Below are 17,426 nucleotides of genomic sequence, written 5' to 3' on the forward strand. Positions count from 1 at the left end.
AACTCTGTTTAAGATCTCTATAAAAGCAGACAGTCACCCAAGATGAAACTTGTGATAGTGTTCCATCAGAAGTTCCATCTTAATGGTAGTCTTTGAGGATTGATATCTCAAGTAATTATGCACAACAATTCCCAGCTCTTGGAGAAGAGCGCTGCAATCGTCCCAACACTGGAAATAGCACTCACCTAGCACTGGCAGGCCGGGATTCATTACCGACACTAGGCTTGGGCATATCTACAGATGTCCTTGGAGGCCGCCTTGCACGGTACCTGCAAAGTTTTGTTTGGTGCATGCCATTACAACCAAGGAAGTCAGTTTCAACAGGCAAATAGTGGTTTTTACATTGGCGCTTTCACGCTTTTAGGAACTGCAATGTCGATGCTGTAAGTTTTTTTGCCATTTCAGAGAAAGTGTGCAACTGCCATACACACTCCTGCTAGGAATATGCTCCCCCTCCGCCAATGTGACAGCCCACACACCCAATTACCCAAATCGGGAAAAAAAATAAGTATAAAAATTCCTTAAGACAGTGCATACCGCATTAGGTTTATTGAACATTTCTGTAAAAAGATCAAGTCATACACACGTCGTGGATGGCTCGGAGGCATAGGTCGGCAAACTCACTCGTGAGTAGACTCGCTCAGACTCAGATCAAGCCGCGAGTCTGAGTCCCAGTGAGCCCTAAGCGCAAAATATATTTGTTGAGTGAGTCTGAGTGAGCTCCACCTTTTATTGCCGACCTATCATCCTATCTGCTCACCTTCAGCATTACTATCAGCCTTATATCGGCTTTCGCTTATACTCGAGTCTATTCACACATATCTCAGCGCACTAGCGTTCATGCGCCACCTCAATATACATTGATCAGAGGCGTTAGTTAACGTGGGGGAGTGCCATGATGTCCTCCCGCAAGCTGTTTTGCTGAGAGTTCTTGATAAAGGTATCTCGCATGAATCATGTATTTCATAAAAATGTCCTTACTGGATTGAAACCACTGATAACTCCTGTTTGAATGAACAAGATCGAAATGCATGTCGTAGAGCACCGATTATGTGAGAAATTGGTGCTAAAAAGCATTGACACCATGATCGAAAAAGTTAACTTTAGGCTAACGGACTCATGAGTCGACTCGTTCAGACTCGGATCGAGCCGCGAGTCTGAGTAATATTATGGCAAGTCTGAGTCTGAGAGAGTCCGGTTAAGAAAAATTTTGGCGAGTCTGAGTCCGAGCGAGTTTGGTTGAGGAAAATTTTGGCGAGTCCGAGTCCGAGTGAGCCCTAAGCAGAAAATACATTATTTGAGTGAGTCTGAGTGAGCTCCACTCTATTTGCCGACCCATGCCTACAGCGCATGCTCAGAGCGTGCGCTGTAGATTTCTTCCATTATGTTTATATAGGCTTCGTCGATGCCCTGATTCTACAGTGCCTGCATGACTGCTGATGTCTCCACCGAATCAAATGCCTTCTCGTAATTTATGAAGGCTATCTATGAAGCGCATCCACAGCCACTATAGTCCTCCATAAAGAAAGCGACAGAATCCCAATAAAGAAGGGCGTACGGCAAGGAGACACGATCTCTCCAATGCTATTCACCGCGTGTTTACAGGAGCTTTTCAGGGCCCTAGATTGGGAAGAATTAGGTATAAGAGTTAATGGAGAGATTCGCTGATGACATTGCATTGATGAGTAACGCGGGAGACGAAGTACAGCTCATGATTACTGAGCTGAATATGGAAAGTAGAAGAGTAGGTCTGAAAATTAATATGCATAAAACTAAAGTAATATGGAACACTCTTGGCAGAGAACAGCGCTTTGCGATAGGTGGCGAGACACTGGAAGTTGTAAAGGAGTGCGTCTACTTAGGACAGGTAGTAACCGCGGAGCCGAACCATGAGAGTGAAATAACTAGAAGAATAAGGATGGGTTGGAGCTCATTCGGCAAGCATTATCAAATCATGAATGGTAGTCTACCACTATCCCTCAAGAGGAAGGTATATAACAGCTGCATCTTACCGGTACTTACCTACGGAGCAGAAACCTGGAGACTTACAAAGAGGGTTCAACTTAAATTGAGGACAACGCAGCGAGCGATGGAAAGGAAAATGATAGGTGTAACCTTAAGAGACAGGAAGAGAGCAGAGTGGGTCAGGGAACAAACGGGGGTTAAGGATATCATAGTTGAAATCAAGAAGAAGAAATGGATATGGGCCGGGCACGTAGCACGTCGGCAGGATAACCGGTGGTCATTAAGGGTAACTGACTGGATTCTAAGAGATGGCAAACGCGTACGGGGGAGACAGAAAATTAGGTGGGTAGATGAGATTAAGAAGTTTTTTAGGTATAACGTGGCAGCAGAAAGCACAGGACCGGGTTGATTGGCGGAACATGGGAGAGGCCTTTGCCCTGCAGTGGGCGTAGACAGGCTGATGATGATGATGATGATGCTCAGAGCGACTGCTGAACAGAGCCTGAGCAGCAGCGAAAGCGACATGACTAGATGGGCATAAACAGACGATAACTGCGTCCACTCTTTTGGTACAAAGTGGCAAAAAGTTGCTTGGCAGTGTCTCCAGTGCACCACTCTAAAAGGCTAAGCATAATTACGAGCTGCACTGAATAAAAGAGCTATCACGAGTTTTGCAGCTAGATAAAAAACCACGTGACCAAACTGGCATCCCAACGCTAATGATGCAGATCACCTGTAGTGCAGCCACAGGTGGCAGAGATGTTTTGTCACGTGCCCTTCCCTTTTCACAGGTGACTGTTTCAATCACACCTTTGCCCAGTGCAGACCTGCCAAGACTACGAACACCGATAAAAAATGTAGTCAAAGTAAAAAACAATAAAATTCAGTGAAATACACTGTGAAGATTAATTTATTACTCAACTGTTTCCTGTAGGAAAACCAGGGACTCTGCATTATGGTCACAGTGGTTCCTACTGGCTTAATAAGTTTGCATTGCTAGTGAAAATTAGTAAAAAATTCATTGTTAATCGATTTCTAAATGAAACTAAACGCAAATGAAAAAAGTGGAGCCCTTGAACTCTGACAAGGTGGTTTACCAGCGGAGCCGATGGGAGCAAAATCTCCTTTGGGAGTTGTCTAAGGGATGCGAAAGCGTGGAGTTGTATTGTAAACTGCGGCCTTCCCCAGAATGCTGTTTTCAGGTGACATAGCAGTCTTCTTTCTCATGTTTGTCAGCAACTTCCCTTAAAGGGGTCACGAACCACCCCTCTTGCTTGGCGTGAAAAACATCCTGGAATAAGTCGGACCCTTCCCAGGAATATATAGCCTTCGCCCTGTTGTGTGTTCATAATATTGTCATGTGGTCGTGACGTCGACGAAGACAGCAGTCGGCGTTTTCAAGATGAAACTGTTTATTTGGCCGAACTTGTGGCCGGGAAACGGAAAGTTAATTTACAGCAATACACAAGGTATGCACTGAGAGCGGCGAACAGAGCGTCGACTGTCAATCAACTCACAAGCAGTCAAGCGCGTCGGCTTTTATACAGGCGCTATCAAACTTTCCAGCGATATCGCTGGTAGCGGCGTTATCTCTCGACAAAGCTGGAACATTCGCGTGCGGCACGCAATCTTAAAAAAACGATCTACTACAATCGCGAAGTTTCTCGAACACTGCTTCGCGGTGTCAGATTCGACGATATACTTGACGATCCACAACCACGTTCACTACACACACTTTATTCCCCGCGCCACATATCCAACATGTCCGACCTCCGTCTCGTACCCTATCTCACTCCTCCCGTATTCCAGCGTGCCCCCTCGCTGCTCACCCGACACTCGCGCCATCTTGTTCCTCTGCCATCAACCACACACAGCCTCCGAGACCCGCACCCAACACACGCGCACTCCTTCCATGAACCACACACAGCCTCCGAGACCCACATCCAACACACGCGCACTCCTCACTCCCCTATCTCTCACAACTCTCCCCCCCCCCCCAAAGCGTGAATCCGTGGCGGAAGGGAGAAGTAATGGTTCGTGGTACAGCACTAACTGATCAGCATGGGCGATGGTTCGACGACGTCCCGTTGCTGGGTCACTGAGGATGAAGTCATTTTCATCAATCTGCTTGACCACCCGATAAGGTCCACCACGCCGCGGTGCCAACTTGGCCGAGACACCCTTGGCTGCATCACTCAAAGTGTGAGTGTCCAAGAGCACAAGGTCACCTTCTTTGATGGTTGTTGACTGTCGATGGCGATCATAACTCGACTTCTGAGCCTGCCAGGCAGCTGCTTGATGCTTCTTAGCATACTTCATGGCTTCTCCAAGGCACTGCCTGAGTTCTGCAGCAAGCGCATGGTGTGCTGCTTCTGGAGGCTCCGTGTCATCCTTGTCGCCTGCAGGTTCCCACGGAGTGCGCAACTCTCTGCCATAGCAAAGCAATGCTGGAGTATATCCGGTGACCACGCTCTCCGCCGTGCGCATGGCAAGGCCGATCTCGGGTATATGGCGGTCCCAGTCTTTGTGGTTAGTGCAGTATGCTCGTAGACACTGTTTAATTGTGCCATTGTGGCGCTCCACCATTTGTCCAGCCAGTCGGTAAGGCACAGTATGCCGATCCTTGATTCCCCAACGTTTCAGAAGATTGCGCCATAATGTGCTAACGAAGGGCTTCCCGTTGTCGCTGGTGATGGCCACGGGTGTCCCATGGCGGCAGAAAACTTGGACCATGCACTCCAATATTTTTGCACTGGCTGCTGCTTGTAGAGGGAACAGCTCGGGAAACTTAGTGAACTTGTCGATGACCACTAGCAAGTATTTGTGGCCCCGAGGTGTGGAGGGCAAAGGCCCAATGATGTCAACACTGAGCTCTTCCATGGGTGCTGTCGCCCACTGACTGCTCATCAGGCCTTCAGGCTTTTTGCGTCGAGGTTTTGTGCACTGACAGATAGCACAGCCCTGCACATACCTTGATATGTCTGCCCGCATGCCCAGCCAGACAAATTGTGCAGCTACACGTCTCAAGGTTTTGAAAAACCCTGCATGGGCGGCCGTGGGGTGATCATGCGCCATTTTCAATGCCAGGTGCCGGAGGTGAGAAGGCAGCCATGGTACCTTTTTGTTGCCTCTCAGCTGAACTAGCAGTCTATTTGGCTCCAGTTCTGTTGTTTGTGCCAGATCATGGAAAAGACGATGATCAGGGTCTGAATTTGGGAGCATAACCCCTTGGACCACGGTTTTCAGTTTTGAGAGACGGCCGTCACGAGCCTGCTCTTGTACAAGTTGTCCGGTGTCACTTAAAGGCGTCGTATCGTCCTCCAAGGCAACTGCTATTTGCTCAAATGTAATTTTCCCTTCAGGTTCTTGTGCAGCAATGGGAAACAGCTTCTCGGGCAAGCTGTCACTGGGGTGGTGTTCACCTTGAAGAGGGGCTCTACTCAGGGCATCTACGGGTATATTTGCTAGCCCCCGTCTATGCTTTATTTTGCAACTGAAACCCTGCAGGCGAAGGACCCAACGCTTGACCCTGGGCGAAGCTTGGTCAGTGCAGAACATCCATGACAAGGATGAGTGGTCACAGTGTATCTCAAACTCCGTAAACTCAAGATACGCCCTGAATTTGTCCACTGCCCACACCACTGCGAGGCACTCCCACTCCTGGACAGTATAGTGGCTTTCGGCCTCTGTGAGAACCCTGCTAATGAACGAAACTGGCTGCAGTCCATCAGGGCCAGCCTGCAGTAGCACAGCTGCAATGCCAATGCCACTTGCATCCGTCTCCACCACAAAGGGTCGATTTAGATCCGGAAGGCTCATAACTGCATCCTGAACTAAGGAATGCCTGAGCGCGGTGAAAGCTCGCTCTTGGCTCTCTTCCCACCGCCATGGCTCGTTTTTCTTCAGAAGGACAGTGAGTGGATGTGCCGTCAGTGGGAAGTGTGGTATGAAGCTGCGATAATAACCAGCAAGTCCCAGGAAAGCCTGCAACTGTTTAATCGTTGTGGGTCTTGGATAATCCAGTACCGCCCGCACTTTCTCTTCATCTGGTCTGCGCTGCCCAGGGGAGATGACGTGGCCCAAAAACTTAAGGGACTGACGGCACACCTGCATTTTATCAGGGTTAATCGTAAGACCAGCATTCTCAATACGCTGCAACACCTCCCTTACATGCTCGACATGGCTCTCGAGACTTTCGGAGTAGACAAGGACATCATCCAGAAACGGCATGGCGAAGTTGTGATTTATTCCTTGCAACAGCCGGTCCATCAAGGTCTGAAAAGTTGCCGGGCCACCTGCCACCCCGAAGGGCATTCTCGTAAACTCAAATGTGCCCTGATGGCAGATAAAGGCTGTTTTGGCAATGTCAGCCTCAGACACGGGAATCTGAAAAAACCCCTGGGAAAGGTCGAAGCTTGAGAACCACACTGCACGGCCCAATTGTGCTAGCAGCCAGTCCGTTCGAGGCATTGGGTAGGCAGGTACTCGGGTACGCGCGTTCAACGGCCGGTAATCCACAGCAAGCCGGTAGCCTCCAGACTTCTTGGCCACAAGCACTGGGGCGCTAGTCCAAGGGCTGGTGCTAGGTCTTATAAGGCCCTTTTACAAGAGGTCATTCACACATCCTTCAATGATCTCTTGCTTTTTTGCATTTACTGGCCGCAGCTTGCATCTCACAGGCGCACTATCTCCAGTGTCAATGCAGTGCTGAGCGAGGGTGGTACATCCAGGAATTGCAGTAAACAAATGAGAGAAGTCATCGAGCACCTTATTCATGGTCGGTATGCCTTCGTCAGCTGGAAAAGTGCTTCCCGTGCCTGGTACAACAAGCACTTCTTCAAAGAGGCCCTGCAGGCAATAAGATTCGCCGTCTTCCTCTATCGCGAGCGCAGCAGTCACATCTCTGTCACGCTTTGCAAATGGCACAATGCACTGCGGGTCGGTTCCAATAGTCCACCCACCCAGCGCTACATGTAGGGATATGCCTGTCGCATTCAGAAAGTCTGTGCCAAGCACAATGTCCCGACACAAATCTGGCACGCACAGGAAACGTTGTATGCGGCTGCTTGTGGTCCACTGTATCTTGCACTTTAGGCATGTGGTTGACCGCGACCAACCTGTTGCCAGTTGGAGTGCTCGTTCCTGTGTCCTGGGCTTGGTGCCCGTCGCCTCGGCCACCCTTGCCGCTGGCGTTCCAAGCAAGCTCACACTTGAGCCTGTATCCAGCAGGGCCAAGAATGTAGTCTGCCCAATTCGCACTTCCAGGAGAGGCTCTCTGTTGCCGGTCAAGGCCGCCACTCGCAACGCTGTCTCGTAGGTGCTGGCCGGAGTAGTACCTACAGTCTCCCGTTTCCCGGGCACTGTGAGCGGATATGTCCAATTCTGTTGCATAGGTAGCAGCGGGGCGGGCCGCTACGCCGACCCGAAGGGCACTCGCGGGCAATGTGACCGACGCCTCCGCAGCGATGGCAGGTGACTCCACCGGAGTCGAGCGGTTGATATCCTTGCGGCTGTGGCGGCGCTGGGAAATGGGGCCTTGTAGCAAAAGCGGGCGACCTGTGCAACTGGTCCCGGTGGTAGGACGGCTGTATTGCCACGGGGTGCAACGGCCAGTAAGATGCCGCCGACGGATGCTGCAATGGCGCGGCAGCTGCCACCATCGTCACTCCAGGCCTCGCTCCTGACAGGCCGGCCACATTTACAGATGGCTGGAAGGCGAGGTACCGCGCAACTTGATCGGTTGGAGGTGGCGGTGGCTTGTACTGGAACCGCCTCCAATAACGCTCCATGAGGCCGTCAGCTGCCTTTGCCAGCTCCGCGAGATTGGCAAACTGCTTGCCCTCCACCAAATCTTGGAGTTGCGGGTGCATCTGCCGTAACACACGGTCAACCTTTTCAGCTTCCGGCACTTCACCGCCGATTCGGTCATAATATGCTGCGATCGTGTAAATGAACTCTTTTAGGTTTTCTTCGGAGTGTTGAGTGCGGAGCTCAAGTTCTTGTTTCAGGCGCCGCTTCGCGTCAATCGAAGAAAACTCCGCTATGAACGACGCCCTGAAGTCATCCCATGATGAAAACGACTTCACGAAACGCAGCCATAACTTAGCGCTACCCTCCAGTGCAGCAGGCACGACGTGGCTAAGCCTTCTGTCGGCGCCGATACCAGTCACCAGGCAAAAGGTCTCCAGCTGGTCCAGAAATTCCTCGGGTGACCGTGTCGCTGAATCCCGTGAACCTCGGAGGTTGACTTCCCGTGGACCGCGGAGCACAGTCACCTGTCGGCTGGAATGCCGCCGCCGTCATGGAGCCTGCAGGCATGGGCTCGGCCGTCATGAGTCTTTGTCTGACGGCCGCCGCGATTTGCTCACGCTGTATGGCGGAGCCGTTTGTTTGCCCCAGCAGATGTTGAAGCAGCTCCTCCGGCACATTCACCACGTCCATCTCTGTTGTCATGCCGATCCCGGACGAGCCCCCACTTGTCAGATTCGACGATATACTTGACGATCCACAACCACGTTCACTACACACACTTTATTCCCCGCGCCACATATCCAACATGTCCGACCTCCGTCTCGTACCCTATCTCACTCCTCCCGTATTCCCGCGCGCCCCCTCGCTGCTCACCGGACACTCGCACCATCTTGTTCCTCTGCCATCAACCACACACAGTCTCCGAGACCCGCACCCAACACACGCGCACTCTTTCCATGAACCACACACAGCCTCCGAGACACACATCCAACACACGCGCACTCCTCACTCCCCTATCTCTCACAGCGGACAGCGTCGAGCGTTGATAACCGTTCTTGCTGTTCAAACCCGAATACATCAAAATAAAACAAGAAGTGGGCGTGGCGTTGCCCCCCTCTGAAAAAGCATCGTCCCGATGCTTGTGAAAGAACAAAGAGAGAAAAAAAAAACAAGTGCCTACATAAATAAATTACAATAACAAAGAAAAAAGTAGAGTCCCCATGTTCGCTAAGGCGCAAAAAACGCCTTAAGGCACACGACATAGATGACTTCAGGTCGTGCGCGGCATCGCTGGGAGTTCGTAATGCCGTTCGGGATGACCTCGTAATCAAGAGCGCTGAGACGTCGAAGAATCTTGTATGGCCCGAAGTATCGCCGAAGGAGTTTTTCGCTAAGCCCACGTCGGTGTATCAGCGTCCAGACCCAAACATGGTCGCCGGGCTGGTATTCCGCGAACCGTCGTCGAAGATTGTAGCGACGGCTGTCGGTGTGCTGCTGGGTCTTGATTCTAAAAAGACAGGGCGTGCAAACATGGACACAAGAAAGAAATCAGGACACCACAAACGCCAACTAACAACTGAAGAGACGCACAACGGCTGAAAAGAAAGAAGGCACGAAAACTTATCTGCGAATGCCCATGCAACAGGCGAACCTATCAATCCGGCACACGTGGCGGTCTACGTGTAAGATAACTGTTAAGGCATTTGATTTCATCTTTATGCAAGTTAATCGACGGTTGGCTCACGCATGCGCTACCACTATTCTCGATATGCCATGCTTCAATCATCAGGCGCGTTTCTTCATTTCTATGCCGGTACAACACTGCGCATTCATCAAATTTTGGCGTGTACTTACAATCTCGACAATGTAAAGAAAGATTAGAAGGTGAGCCTCCTGTTAGCGATCTCTTATGTTCCAACAATCTCTGGTTGATGCATCGGCCCGTCTGTCCTACGTAGAAGCGGCCGCAGCTGAAAGGGATCTTATACACCACACTCACAGCTGTTTTCACTCACGGTTGTTTTCACGGCTGCCAATAAGCTAGGTAAGATTTGTGCCGCTGTGCAGAGGAAGAATGAGGGAGTAAAAGACAAGAAGCGGACTGATATTTGTTTCGTAAAACACACCAACAAATTCACTGATTGCCGTACGAGTGTGGTGTATAAGATCCCTTTCAGCTGCGGCCGCCTCTACGTAGGACAGACGGGCCGATGCATCAACCAGAGATTGTTGGAACATAAGAGATCGCTAACAGGAGGCTCACCTTCTAATCTATCTTTACATTGTCGAGATTGTAAGTGCACGCCAAAATTTGATGAATGCGCAGTGTTGTACCGGCATAGAAATGAAGAAACGCGCCTGATGATTGAAGCATGGCATATCGAGAATAGTGGTAGCGCATGCGTGAGCCAACCGTCGATTAACTTGCATAAAGATGAAATCAAATGCCTTAACAGTTATCTTACACATAGACCGCCACGCGTGCCGGATTGATAGGTTCGCCTGCTGCATGGGCATGCGCAGAGAAGTTTTCGTGCCTTCTTTCTTTTCAGCTGTTGTGCTTCTCTTCAGTTGTTAGTCGGCGTTTGTGGTGTCCTGACTTCTTTCTTGTGTCCGTGTTTGCACGCCCTGTCTTTTTAGAATGAATACTTACCAACTAGCTCAGCTCTCTGTTATTCTGGGTCTTGATGCGCAGGCGAGCGAGCTGTCGAGCTTCTTCGGAACGTTGTAAGTAAGCGGCGGCGCCGAGATTTTCTTCGTTGGTGACGTTCGGTAGCATGGCGTCGAGCGTCGTCGCCAGGGCTCCTTCCGTAGACCAACTTGTACGGCGTCATCTGTGTTGTTTCTTGGACGGCCGTGTTGTAAGCGAAGGTCACGTACGGAAGGACGGCGTCCCACGTCTTGTGCTCAACGTCGACGTACATGGTCAGCATGTCGGCGATGGTCTTATTTAGACGTTCGGTGAGGCCATTGGCCTGCGGGTGGTAGGCAGTGGTGCAGCGGTGGCTCGTCTCGCTGTATTTGACAATTGCCTGAGTTAGGTCCGCAGTAAAGGCGGTATCTCCGTCTGTGATGAGGACCTCTGGGGCGCCATGACGCAAGACGATGTTCTCCACGAAGAACTTGGCTACCTCGGCGGCACTGCCTTTGGGCAAGGCCTTTGTCTCGGCGTAGCAGGTGACGTAGTCAGTTGCTACGACAATCCACTTGTTGCCGGAAGTCCACATCGGGAACGGCCCCAGTAGGTCCATCCCGATTTGCTAGAACGGCCGGTGAGGTGGTTCGATTGGCTGCAGAAGTCCCGCTGGCCTAGTCGGCGGTGTCTTCCGTCGCTGGCAATCTCGGCAAGTCTTAACGTAGTGGGCGACGTCGGCAGCAAGGCGTGGCCAGTAGTATTTTTCCTGTATTCTGGCGAGCGTGCGGGAAACACCGAGGTGTCCAGCCGTCGGGTCGTCATGTAGGGCCTGGAGGACTTCTGGTCGCAATGATGAGGGCATGACGAGAAGGTAGTCGGTTCGAAGTGGCGAGAAGTACTTCTTCAGGAGAACGCCGTTCCGTAAGAAAAACGACGCAGTCCTCGCTTGAATACCTTCGGAAGAACGGCGGTCTTGCACTCGAGGTACTCCATAAGGCCCCCCAATTTCGCGTCGGCTTGTTGCCTTTCGGCGAAGTCGTCGGCACTTATAGTTCCGAGGAAGCAGTCGTCGTCGTCTTGCGGCGGCGCACCGACGGGGGCACGCGACAGGCAGTCGACGTCAGAGTGTTTTTGTCCGGACTTGTACCCTCTATTCTTGAACCCTCAGACTCCATCATGTGAGACGACCTGAAGGGTCCTTCAAGTTAGCTAGCCAACATAAGGGGTGATGGTCACTGACAACTTTGAAGGGCCTGCCATAGAGGTAGGGGCGAAACTTTGACGTAGCCCAGAGGATGGCAAGGCATTCCTTTTCTGTTGTGGAATAGTTGGCTTCTGCCTTGAATAGTGACCGGCTAGCATAACTGATAACCCTTCCAAGCCCGTCAGTCTTTTGCACAAGGACGGCACCGAGTCCTACGCTACTTGCGTCGGTGTGTATTTCCATATCGGCGCAATTGTCGAAATGCGCAAGTATGGGTGGCGTCTGCAGGCGTCGTTTAAGTTCTTGAAATGCTTGCACTTGCGCCGTTTCCCACCTGAATTCCACGTTAGTCTTTGTGAGAAGCGTCAGTGGTTCGGCAATCCGTGAAAAGTTTTTGACGAAGCATCTGCAATAGGCGCATAAGGCCGTGAAATCGGCGCACGGCCGTCTTCTCGGTGGGTGGCGCGAAGTCGGCGATGGCAGCTGTTTTCCGCGGTTCTGGGCGCACTCCAGACTTGCTGGCCACTTGACCCAGAAACAAGAGCTCGTAGTACGCGAACCGGTACTTTTCTGACTTCAGGGTCAGTCCAGAGGTCTTGATTGCTTGAAGTACTGCCTCAAGCCGCCGGAGATGCTCGTCGAAGGTCGAGGAAAACACGACGACGTCGTCCAAATACACAAGGCACGTCTGCCACTTCAATTCGGCCAGTACGGTGTACATGACGCGCGGGAACGTCGCAGGTGCCGAGCAAAGACCGAAAGGCATGACCTTGAACTCAAAGAGGCCGTCGGGTGTTATAAAAGCGGTTTTTTCTCGGTCTCTTTCGTCTACTTCGATATGCCAATAGCTGCTCTTGAGGTCCATCGACGACAAGTACGTCGCATTGTGAAGTCGATCCAGGGTGTCTATCCGTGGGAGGGGGGTACACGTCCTTCTTCGTGATTTTGTTCAGGTGCCGATAATCAACGCAGAAGCGCAGTGTCCCGTCCTTCTTCAATGACACCACGGGTGACGCCCACGGACTCTTGGACGGCTGGATGATGTTGTCGCGTAGCATCTCGTCGATTTGTTTCTTTATCGCGTCGCGCTCTCGAGTCGAAACTCTGTAGGGGCTCTGACGGAGTGGTCAAGAATTATCTTCTGTTATATTTCGGTGCTTGGCAAGGGGCGTTTGTCGGACCCGCGATGACGACGAGAAAGAGCTTTTGTATTGCAGAAGCAGGGTTTTGAGCTGGTCTTGTGTGACCTTCGGAAGGCTGGGGTTGACGTCAAAATCCGGTTCGGGACCTCTATTTGTCGAAGCAGGTTCGGCAGCATCGAAGAGGGCAAAAGCATCGCTGGCGGCTACACATTCGTCGATGTAGGCAACCGTCGTACCAATGTTGAGGTGCCTATATTCGTGGCTGAAGTTTGTCAGCACTACCTTTGCTTTACAGTCACGCAGCTCGGCTATACCTCGTGCGACGCAAATTTCAAGGTTCAGGAGCAGGTGCTGATCGTCCTCGATGACGCCTTCAAGGTTCGCAGGTTTTTCGGTGCCGACGAAAATAATGACGCTGGAGCGCGGCAGAATGGTCACCTGCTCTTCTATCACATTCCATGCATGGTTCCCTGGCGTCGCGTGGGGCGGGAGCGCTTTGTCTGAGGTTAGTGTTATCAACTCAGACCTCAGGGCGATGACGGCGCCGTGGTCACTTAGGAAGTCCATTCCAAGTATCAAATCCCTGGAGCAGTTTTGTAGGATTACAAAGCTCGCAGGATAATTCCGGTTATTGATGGTGACTCTCGCCGTACAGACACCAATCGGTGTTATCAGATGGCCTCCAGCGGTCCGGATCTCGGAGCCTTCCCAAGCAGTCCTAACGTTCTTCAACTTTGCTGCGAACGGCCCACTGATGACGGAATAGTCGGCTCCAGTATCGACGAGAGCGGTGACGTTGTGGCTGTCGATCAGAACATCGAGGTCGCTAGTCCGCCGTCTTGCATTGCGGTTACGTCGCGGCGTCAGGTCATGGCTACGTCGGTTTGCACCGCTGCTTCCGCGTTGCGCCGTCAAGTCTGCTTCCGGTCGCAAAGTTTCGTCTTCAGGACGTCGTTTGGTGTGCGGCGGGGGCTCGGAATTTCGTCGCGGCGGCATCGTCGACGGCGGAGGATCTTCAGCATTTCGTCGTTCAGCAACCACCCCTTCATCGGTTGCTGCCCTTAGTTTTCCGAATACGGGCAAGGCGACCGGCCCCAGTTTGGGCCAGTGTACTGCCGGCGGTGCGGTGACATGTAGCGGCCGGGCGACGGCGAGTGAGAAGGTCGTCATTCTTGCCACTGTGTTCCGGTGAGGTAGTCGTCGATGTCGCAAGGCCGTTCGCCTGGCTGCGGGCGCGGTGCGTTGACGGCGAATCTGCGTAACCCCATCTGTCGGTACTGGCAGCGGCAGTACATGTGGCCGGCCTCCCCGCAGTGGTAGCAGAGCGGGCGGTTGTCGGGGGCACGCCAGACATCGGTCTTCCTCGAGGTGTAGCGCTGGCCGACAGGTGGACGGTACAGCATCGGTGGTGGCGGCGGTGTCTGGTGACGGTACTGCGGTGGTGTGGCGTCTTGGCGTGGGCGTGGACGAAGAGCATGACAGCGGGCTGCAGCAGCATAGCTCATAAATTGCATCTGCGGCTCTGCTAGCCGAGGCATGCCGAGTGAATACTGGATCTCTTGGCGCACGACGTCGGCGATGGAATCTACTTGAGGTTGCAACGAAGGTAAAATTTTTCACAGCTCCTCTTGCACGATTGCTCAAATCGTCTCACGCAAGTCGGCGGATCCTAGTGCTTGAACGTCGGCGTAGCTTGTGGCCGAGAAGATGCGGTTGTATTGCCGCGTTCGCATCTCAAGCGTTTTCTCGATTGTCGAAGCCTCCAAAGCAAATTCGCTGACCGTCTTCGGCGGGTTCCTTATGAATCCAGCGAAGAGTTCCTGTTTGACACCCCGCATGAGGAACCGCACTTTCTTCTCTTCGGGCATACTTGGGTTGGCGTGTCGAAACAGGCGATTCATCTCTTCCGTGTAGATGGCAATATTTTCATTGGGCAGCCCACACGGGTCTCCAGCATAGCCGCGGCCCTTTCCTTGCGGACCACGCTCATGAACGTGCTTAGGAACGTCGTCAGAAAGAGATCCCATGTTTGTAGGGCGGATTCTCGGTTCTCGAACCACATCCTCGCGGCGTCTTCTAGGTAGAAGTATACGTGGCGCAGCTTGTCCTCGCAGTTCCAGTTATTAAATGTGAAGACCCTTTCGAAGGTCTCGAGCGAAGTCCCGGGGTCTTCACATGCCGAACCACGGAAGGTCGGCAGCTCCCTGGGTGGCTGCATCACGCACTTGTCTTGAGCAGGCTTCCCGTCTGACAAGTGCTGGCTTTCCTGAGCCTGTGCTGGTTTCGGTAACAGAAAAAATGCTAAGGACCATTAAACAGGGAGGTGAAGCACGAGCGAGCTGTGCCGCTAGAGATAATAAACGAGTCGCGGTGCTCCCCTACCTGCATAAAATTTCGCACAACCTGAAAAAGATAGGGGACAAGGTAGACGTTAACGTTGTATTCTCAGCTCCGAAAAAACTATCAATGCTTTGTAAGCGCGTGAATACCCTAGCCACTCGAAGGAGCGTTTGCATAACAAAACACAAGAGGCAGTTTGCAGCATGCGCTGTGGGTGTTGTGTACTTGATCCCGTTGTGGTAAGTACGTTGGGCAAATGGGCAGATGCTTGAACGAGCGTTTGAAAGAGCATTACTATCATGTCACCACAGCTGTTCATGGTCATACATTGTAGAGATTGTGGGTGTAATCCAGAATTTGAAAAGTGCGCTGTTGTCGCGAAACACCGCGAGCAGCTTACCCGCAAAATCACAGAAGCTAATCAAATCCAACAGCTGGGTGACCTCTGTGTAAGCATGCCATCAGTTGCCCTAACCAAAAAGGAACATCGCGTATCTGGCTTCGATGCAATAGGTTTGTGCGTTTGTGCTGATGTGTGCTGGTGTTATCAGCTGTATATATTTCTAGCGTTTTCGCTAATAAAATTCAGTTCAAGTCAGCGCCTGTGTTGTGTCCTTTCATACGTCCTCGTTCACGTAGCGCTGTGCAAATATGTCGATTACAAATCAACTAGCCCATGCTGCCGTTCTCTCACTATTTATAGGAAATTTTTATTTTAAGCATGTGATTGCCTAATTTCAAGTTGACCTTAGAGCCGTAATGCTGGGCTTAATTTTCAATGTTGTAATTATGCATAAGCCATGAAGTGAGGAAATAAAGATGAAGGACTAAGTTGCAAACGGCACTTGCTGGCATGGATATACTGTAAACATAGATGTACTAATCATGCATAATAGAAGTATTGGTACACCGCAGTCATCTCATAACGCCGACAAGTTCCCAAGCATAATTCCAGAAACTTACGATAGTTTTCAGATATCTGTGAGTAAATATGAGCAGCAGTATATGAAGGCAGTGTTGTCATTTTGTGGGCATTGCTCAATGCTTTTATAAATCGTGATAAGTGGATCTACAATCAATTTTAGACTTTTCTGCAGGAAACTCAACTGTATGATCATGTGCGACATGTTTTGATGCCATAGTGCAAACTAATGCAATAAAAATACTAGAACATGCCTATCTGCATGGTTGCATATTTCTCAAAAGTAAAGCTAGCCTTATCGTACTAATTTAGTCGACTTCATGTGTAGGCTCACACCAGGTCCCCTTTTGCATCCCATTTCTTTGGATTGTGCTTCGATACTGGCACTCTAAAATGCGCATATCAGTATGCATTATGAGGAGGTCTTACACACTAATTTCATGTCGCTTTACTGCTGTGAATTACATATAGTGCTTGGGCTGTACTGTATATGTTGTTCCATGTGTTCAGTATTGGGTGCAGGTTCTGTGCGCAAAAATGGAAATATGCACATGCTTACACTGACAAGAGAGCTGCTACTGTTTTGATTACAATAAAAGGTGCAAACACTGTTTCTTGTATCAGTTGAGGTATGACTTTGTCGTGCATGCAAATGGAAGAAATGAACTTCTGCATGCAATACAAATTGGTGAAACACTGCTCGCTCAATATAACAGCCTGTGTTTTATCACCAAACAAGTAGAACAGATGATTTACACATTAGAACAGATTGTGGAAGAGAAATAGGTGATGGGCAGTTAGGCAACAAGCCATCACTGTGTTCTAACGTAGGTTGGGTGATATTTCATTAACCGTAGCATAATTGAAGGTGCCTGTTGTATAAGTGAACTTCAACATAATGTGCAGGTGGACGAGGGAGCGCACATATGACTGAGTTTTTCCAGTTTTGTACCTATTTGCTTTAGTCCTCGTGTTTCTGTGTTATGTATGCAACATTCTGAATTGTGAACAAGTCAACTTGTCTGCTGCTGTGAATATACTAGTATACTAACAATTCAAGCGAACCATTATTTTCTGGAGAACAGCTGTTTGATTGAGAACTGTAATACATATTTGTTTATTTGTACTGCGTCATGTGTGCAAGGGGAGTGCCAAGTACACATGGACGTTCGCAAGGGTGAAGTGCAAGTGCATTAACTTTTTTATTTGGCGTGAGACATGTCACTGGTAAATTTGTGGATGTGCTTGACCAACGTTACTAGATTAGCTTGACAGCGGGGTACGCTTTTGGCATTCGCTTTAACGCGGTGGTGTGATGCGTAATAATAACGGTTAATTAGTAAGATAGTAGGTAGTCTCCGAGTATGAAAGCAACTAAATACAAAATATCAGTTATAGAGAACCCCTGTATGCCACGCTAAAGCGCGAATCGCAAATAAGTGCTAAATGCCGAAACAAATTATCATT

The 17,426-nt window shown here is 50.6% G+C and overlaps 1 protein-coding gene across 1 annotated transcript in view; it reads right to left on the reverse strand.

Annotated features, from left to right (window-relative positions):
* Positions 1-17,426, reverse strand: part of LOC119389632 (roquin-1) — a 264,759-nt gene that overhangs the window by 134,088 nt on the left and 113,245 nt on the right. The window contains exon 9 of the mRNA XM_049412057.1: positions 186-269. Coding sequence (XP_049268014.1) covers positions 186-269 — 84 coding nt within the window. The remainder of the gene's footprint in view (positions 1-185; positions 270-17,426) is intronic.

This window comes from Rhipicephalus sanguineus, chromosome 1, assembly GCF_013339695.2.
Source record: "Rhipicephalus sanguineus isolate Rsan-2018 chromosome 1, BIME_Rsan_1.4, whole genome shotgun sequence".
Lineage (NCBI taxonomy): Eukaryota > Metazoa > Arthropoda > Arachnida > Ixodida > Ixodidae > Rhipicephalus > Rhipicephalus sanguineus.